This window comes from Eriocheir sinensis, unplaced genomic scaffold (genome assembly GCF_024679095.1).
Source record: "Eriocheir sinensis breed Jianghai 21 unplaced genomic scaffold, ASM2467909v1 Scaffold352, whole genome shotgun sequence".
In the NCBI taxonomy this organism is placed as follows: Eukaryota; Metazoa; Arthropoda; class Malacostraca; order Decapoda; family Varunidae; genus Eriocheir; species Eriocheir sinensis.
The window spans coordinates 397,501-405,000 of record NW_026111668.1 but is presented as its reverse complement, the minus strand read 5'-3'; the positions used below and the strand labels follow the sequence as shown (position 1 = coordinate 405,000).

The 7,500-nt window shown below is 44.1% G+C and overlaps 1 protein-coding gene and 1 long non-coding RNA gene across 3 annotated transcripts in view; one reads left to right on the top strand and one right to left on the bottom strand.

Moving 5' to 3' along the window:
• The window catches only part of LOC126991864 (uncharacterized), a 2,125-nt gene extending 495 nt beyond the window's left edge, over positions 1 to 1,630 (top strand). Inside the window, exons 2-3 of the long non-coding RNA XR_007745896.1 lie at positions 70 to 212; positions 402 to 1,630. This is a non-coding gene — a long non-coding RNA (uncharacterized LOC126991864). The remainder of the gene's footprint in view (positions 1 to 69; positions 213 to 401) is intronic.
• A 776-nt stretch (positions 1,631 to 2,406) lies between these two features.
• Positions 2,407 to 7,500, bottom strand: part of LOC126991863 (uncharacterized) — a 29,291-nt gene continuing 24,197 nt past the window's right edge. For both annotated transcript variants that reach the window (XM_050850511.1, XM_050850512.1), the window contains one exon: positions 2,407 to 4,692. In XM_050850511.1, coding sequence (XP_050706468.1) covers positions 4,588 to 4,692 — 105 coding nt within the window. In that variant the 3' untranslated portion in view covers positions 2,407 to 4,587. The remainder of the gene's footprint in view (positions 4,693 to 7,500) is intronic.

The window sequence follows — 7,500 nt, the reverse complement described above, 5'->3', positions numbered from 1 at the left end:
AAGTTAGAAAGGCATAATAAGACAAGGTATCCAGAGCAGATGATATTGATTGAGCTTATATTGGCTTAGGTAATGGGGGGTTAGGTTAGGTTAAGTTAGGTTAGAAAGGCATAATAAGACAAGGTATCCAGAGCAGATGATATCGAAAGAGCTTACAGTGGCTTAGGTATTGCTGGGTTAGGTTAAGTTAGGTTAGAAAGGCATAAGACAAGGTAGCCAGAGCAGATGATATTGATTGAGCTTATATTGGCTTAGGTATTGCTGGGTTGGGTTAGGTTAAGTTTGGTTAGAAAGGCATAATAAGACAAGGTATCCAGAGCAGATGATATCGAAAGAGCTTACAGTGGCTTAGGTATTGCTGGGTTAGGTTAAGCTAGGTTAGAAAGGCATAATAAGACAAGGTATCCAGAGCAGATGATATCGATTGAGCTTATACTGGCTTAGGTATTGCTGGGTTGGGTTAGGTTAAGTTAGGTTAGGTTAGAAAGGCATAATAAGACAAGGTATCCAGAGCAGATGATATTGATTGAGCTTATATTGGCTTAGGTAATGGGGGTTTAGGTTAGGTTGAGCTAGGTTAGGAAGGCATGAGACAAGGTTGATAGAGCTTATAGTGGTTTAGATAATGCTGGGTTAGGTTAAGTCATATCAGAAAGATTAGGAAAAGAGGGAGAGTTCGGGCTATCCACAGGTGTTGATGGCGTCAATAAAGGTCATACATACACCTGGCTGGGGCGAGGGGGGGAGCTGCACAAGAGAAAGCTTGCTCTGACAGAGTGATGAAGCGTCAGGCGCTTCCTGTAGGGGTAAGGCAGCGCTCTGTTGGGTCTCGTGAAACGGTAGAATTAATCATCTCGCAGACAAAAAGGAAATAAGAGGGAAAAAATGGGTTTGTATTAAGCACTCAGGAACAAAACATAGAATTCCCAAAATGGAGCACTGGCCAGCGTGGTACATGAGCTGTAGAGAGAGATAAGAGAAAAAAATTGATAACATTGCTTCTCTTACTTTCAAAGCAAAATTATACTAAGCACTCAGGACCAAAACATAAAGTTCCCAAAATGGAGCAGTGCTGGGCTGTGTGGTATATGAGCTGCACACAGAGAGATAACAGCGTGAAAACACCCCGATAATATTGCTGCTTTTTTTCATTTCCAGAGAAAAAAAATATTCTCCGAGAAACCTACGTAGATGGCATGACCTAATTGAGTGTGGATACTTACAGATTTCGATTTATAAAAAAGAAAGCGGAAAAAACGTTAGGATAATGTAGTTTCGCTTTCCTCACTTGCCAACCAAAAATAGATTAAATAAATATATCCCCGAGGACCCTATGTATGTAGATGGAATGGCCTGATCACTTGTACATCATGACATATTTCGAGTTAATAAAAAAGCCGTGAAAAACATTGGTTATATTGTAGTTTACCCTTCCTCACTTGCCCCAGAGTAGGCAAAATCCAGCAAAATTCGATGCACTTCAAACCAAAACTGTTACTTGCTTCATAAAGTTAATATATAGTATTTCTTTCCTTTTGCTTGCAAGTTCTTAATTTTTTTTCGTCTTCTACCTGAACGAGCCAAGTTTATAGTTGCGTCACTCCCCGCTAGGTGGCAAGGCTGACTTAAAGAGGCCTGCATCACACACCCTTCTCTCTCTCTCTCTCTCTCTCTCTCTCTCTCTCTCTCTCTCTCTCTCCCATTTCTTCCCATTTTGTGCTTCCGTTTTAACTTTTACTGTTATGGCTACTCTCTCTCTCTCTCTCTCTCTCTCTCTCTCATTACGGTCATTCATAAAGTAATTCACACGAGTCTGCTTTGACCACTATCACAGCGATGACGGAGGAAGAAGTCATCAAATTTTGCGGGTCGGACCACCATTCATTCTGGCGGCGGGGAGTTCGTCATAATTTAGAGCAAGCGTGGGAACTTTTGAAATGAGATACTTTTAGCACGCACAATGAGAGCACATGTGTAGAACTGTGCTGCAATTAACTTATGGCTTGGAAGTGGCTAAGTAAGGATAGATAGATAGATAGATAGATGTGTAGAACTGCCCTGCTATTAATTTAGGCTTGGAAGTGGCTAAGTAAGGATAGATAGATAGATAGATAGATGTGAAGAACTGCCCTGCTATTAATTTAGGCTTGGAAGTGGCTAAGTAAGGATAGATAGATAGATAGATAGATAGATATGTAGAACTGTGCTGCAATTAACTTATGGCTTGGAAGTGGCTAAGTAAGGAGAGATAGACAGATAGATAGATAGAGATGAAGATAGATAAGGAAAGAGAAATGTAGGTAGATAGATAAGGAAGGAGATACATAGACACATAGGTAGATGGTTAGAGAGAGAGAGAGAGAGAGAGAGAGAGAGAGAGAGAGAGAGAGAGAGAGAACAGTAGAGGATAGGAGTAAATAAAATGAGATAAGAGGGAGATAGGAGGTAGAGCGACTCACCATATAAACAAAAACAATGATACTGAAAAAAATCAAGATAGCTTTGAACGAATTTTCCGCTGGCGTGGCAGAAAAGAAGAAAAGAGAAGGAAAAATACATGAAAGGAGAGGAAATAAGAGTTAAAACGACTCACTAAATAAACAAAAACAACGATTCCGAAAACAAAAAACCCTTGAAAATAAACTAATCGATATCTTTGACGTTTCCTGTTAAAACCGAGGTGGCGTGGACGAGAAGAGAAGAGAAGGCAGGAGAGGAGGAAAGGGAGAGACAAAATAAGGTGACGATTCACAGACACACACATCACTAAAGGAAATATATGTATAACAAGTGTAACAACGGTAGAAACAAAACTCCACAAATTCACTGTCTCCAAATCTCTCAGTTTTCCTTTTATTAATCAGAGCGACATGGCGGCGGCGAGGAGAAGAGATAAAAGAGAAGAGGATAGAAGAGGGAAAGACGAGATGGACGATTCACACACACACACACACACACACACACACACACACACACACACACACACACACACAGACACACATCTCTACATAGAAACAAAACAAAACTCCATAGACACAGTTCCTTCCCATCTCTCACTTTTCCGCGGCGGCGAGGATGTCTTCATAATAACAACTGCAGGTCCTGTTTACTATGTACACAAATATGCCACTCAGGTGTTTTGTTTACTGTATGTTACATCAATACAGGTGTCATTTAAAACAAAGGTGGAATGCTGGAAGGATGTGATGGTGTGTGAGTTTATCTGGTGCTTTAGAATCGAAGGGTAGGGAGGGAGGGAAGGTTAAGTTAGGTTAGGGGGAGGGAAGGGGTTGAGTGTGTGTCTGTGTGATGGGGGGCGAGGGGGAGGGGTGTCACGGCAAGCGGTGGGGGTGGTGTGGGTGTCGATCCTCTTCTCCACTTGTGAAGACTCCCTTTAAGGTGTTATAAGCACTCAGATTCCACTATGAACTAAGTAAGACCTTCAGATCTCGTATTATAGGGTGTTTGCCAACTTGTACGCAGCTTTCCAATTAGTATTCGTATCAGGGGAAAAAACTATCGTGGAGCTGAGATACAAAAGTGACCCACTGTCAAAATTTATGCAAATAAACAATCCTTATTTTGACAGTAGTTAACTAATATGCCTCAGCTCTGTTAAGCTCTTTAGTACCGCAAGGCTGAGTTACGTTATTATTACAACTGGGAATACTGCTGTTGGCTCATATATATATTAGCTATAATGTGATAAACTGCAACAAGGTTTTGAATTTGGTTATAGATGATCGTAATGTCTCAAGTCACACCTGTACAAAACAAGAGGACACTTATTTATAGAACCTCTTAACTTACAAGCAATTTATTCCAACTATTCCTTTTTCGTAAGATACATGGATAAAATACAGCAGAAGAAAGGCTCTTAAGCAACCATTACATCTCAAACCACAATTCCTGATAAAAAAACACTACAAGCAGAATCTAACTTTTCCTTCGCTGTGAGATAAAAAAGCAATACAGTCGTTCTTCAAACAGTACAGTTTCCAATAGTTCAGTTTCAGTTTTATACGGATTGTCATGGAAGATCTTTTAGGATTTTTAAATTTCCTGCTCAATGGGATATTTAAAAATCCTTAAAAATCTTCTATGAAAATCCACATCAAACCAAAATCGAACTATTGGTAACCGTACTATTTGAGGGACGACTGAATAGACAAGTTAAGAATGGCAGATTACCACGATAACTCTTGCCACGCCAGCACGAGCCAGTGGATGGACACCTCGCATAACGTATTGCCGGCACCTCCTCGGGGACGCTCGGGGCCTTGTGATATTTTAGGGTTGAGTTTGCAAGAGTACAGAGTTATTTTCCCTGATATAAGCGTACTAACTGGAACATCGCGTACAAACTGATGAACACGCCTCACTAACAGCCGCTCTTGACTCTCGGAAAGCCACAAATAAAACTCTTTGAGCGGCCGTGAAAACCTCATCAAAGGGGCGACTCCATCTCCCTCTCCGACCTGACCTGACCAGACGCGACTTAGCGCCTCGCCGACACCTACCACACCGCCACCACGACACAGCTGCGGGGTCATGAGCTGGTCAGTAGAGGTCAAGGGTCAACACGGGTCAAACACCTGCCTGGGGCGAGGGTGGGGGCGGCACAAGGGAAAGCTTGCTCTGATAAAGGCTTGTGGTGTCATTGGCGTCTTGGGTAGCGGCGCTCTGTTGGGTCTCGTTGAATATAAGGAAGAAACGTTACTCATCTCTGTTATATATGGTGTGTGTGTGTGTGTGTGTGTGTGTGTGTGTGTGTGTGTGTGTGTGTGTGTGTGTCAAGGTGTGATTGTGGATTGTACATAATTTGTGGTACTGTGTCTATCATCTGCAAGAAAAAACTATTAGGAAATGATTATGATATATTCTCCCTCTACGTAAGAAGGCATATGCTAATTAAGATTAAAATAAAGAAATGCTCGAGAAATACAACTAAATAACCTAACTGTATAACATTTTGGTAAAAAAAAAAAAAAAAAAAAAAAAAAAAAAGGCTACACTAATCCTTAATCTACACGAAGTACAGAAATCAACATTAGTAAGTACTCACAAACACCTAAAATAAAGCTCCCTGATATAACATTAGCTTAAACAAAACCTTAAAGATCCTAAACCTAAATCAACACTAAGTACTCACAAACACCTAAAATAAAGCTCCCTGATATAACATTACATTAAACGAAACCTTAACCCGGTAGCAGCAGGGATCATGTTTCTTAATGGTCCCTCCGAGCGAGAAAAGTGAGAAAAAATTACCCCTCACACAAACCATTTCATAATATATATCAAAGAATTTCTGATCAGATTATGTATCATCTATTTTGGGGGGTATATTTCATGGCACAAATTTGGCCCGTCGCTGCTACACGGTGAAGCCACAAATTTGGCCCGTCGCTGCTACACGGTGAAGCCACAAATTTGGCCCGTCGCAGCTACACGGTGAAGCCACAAATTTGGCCCGTCGCAGCTACACGGTGAAGCCACAAATTTGGCCCGTCGCAGCTACACGGTGAAGCCACAAATTTGGCTCGTCGCTGCTACACGGTGAAGCCACAAATTTGGCCCGTCGCTGCTACACGGTGAAGCCACAAATTTGGCCCGTCGCAGCTACACGGTGAAGCCACAAATTTGGCCCGTCGCTGCTACACGGTGAAGCCACAAATTTGGCCCGTCGCTGCTACACGGTGAAGCCACAAATTTGACCCGTCGCTGCTACATGGTGAAGCCACAAATTTGGCCCGTCGCTGCTACATGGTGAAGCCACAAATATGGCCCGTCGCTGCTACACGGTGAAGCCACAAATATGGCTCGTCGCTGCTACACGGTGAAGCCACAAATTTGACCCATCACTGCTACACGGTGAAGCCACAAATTTGACCCATCACTGCTACACGGTGAAGCCACAAATTTGGCCCGTCGCTGCTACACGGTGAAGCCACAAATTTGACCAGTCGCTGCTACACGGTGAAGCCACAAATTTGACCCGTCACTGCTACACAGTGAAGCCACAAATTTGGCCCGTCGCTGCTACACGGTGAAGCCACAAATTTGGCCAGTGGCTGCTACACGGTGAAGCCACAAATTTGGCCTGTCGCTGCTACACGGTGAAGCCACAAATTTGGCCCGTCGCTGCTACACGGTGAAGCCACAAATTTGGCCTGTCGCTACACGGTGAAGCCACAAATTTGGCCGTCGCTGCTACACGGTGAAGCCACAAATTTGGCCGTCGCTGCTACACGGTGAAGCCACAAATTTGACCTGTTGCTGCTACACGGTGAAGCCACAAATTTGGCCCGTCTCTGCTACACGGTGAAGCCACAAATTTGACCCGTCGCTGCTACACGGTGAAGCCACAAATTTGGCCTGTTGCTGCTACACGGTGAAGCCACAAATATGACCGTCGCTGCTACGGTGAAGCCACAAATTTGGCCTGTTGCTGCTACACGGTGAAGCCACAAATTTGACCCGTCGCTGCTACACGGTGAAGCCACAAATTTGGCCCGTCGCTGCTACACGGTGAAGCCACAAATTTGACCCGTCGCTGCTACACGGTGAAGCCACAAATTTGGCCCGTCGCTGCTACACGGTGAAGCCACAAATTTGGCCCGTCGCTGCTACACGGTGAAGCCACAAATTTGGCCCGTCGCTGCTACACGGTGAAGCCACAAATTTGACCCGTCGCTGCTACACGGTGAAGCCACAAATTTGGCCTGTTGCTGCTACACGGTGAAGCCACAAATTTGGCCCGTCGCTGCTACACGGTGAAGCCACAAATTTGGCCCGTCGCTGCTACACGGTGAAGCCACAAATTTGACCCGTCGCTACACGGTGAAGCCACAAATTTGGCCCGTCGCTGCTACACGGTGAAGCCACAAATTTGACCCGTCACTGCTACACGGTGAAGCCACAAATTTGGCCCGTCGCTGCTACACGGTGAAGCCACAAATTTGACCCGTCGCTGCTACACGGTGAAGCCACAAATTTGGCCCGTCGCTGCTACACGGTGAAGCCACAAATTTGGCCCGTCGCTGCTACACGGTGAAGCCACAAATTTGGCCCATCGCTGCTACCGGGTTAAAGATCCTAAACCTAATTCAACACTAAGTTATCACAGCAAGCAAACCCATAAATGCATCTCACGGGCACTTTGACATAGCTATTGGTCGAGTGATGTTAACAAAGGAAACAGAACAACAACCAAGTAATAGTTAAGAAAAACTCGGATTTATTTTTTGTACGCTACTGTTAATCGGCGCCAGCGTTCGCATCCCTTCACACAGCGCCCCTTAGAACCGTCACTGTCCTGGTATTAACTGATCTAAGTCTAACGCAAGGGTAATCCCATCATAGCGACCACAAGCCTATTCGTGAAGCTCATTAGCAGGTTGAGGAGGAGGAGGAGGAGGAGGAGGAGGAGGAGGAACAGAAAGGAAAGGACGAAGAGGAAGACCAGAGATAGATAGATAGATAGATAGAGTAGTAGTA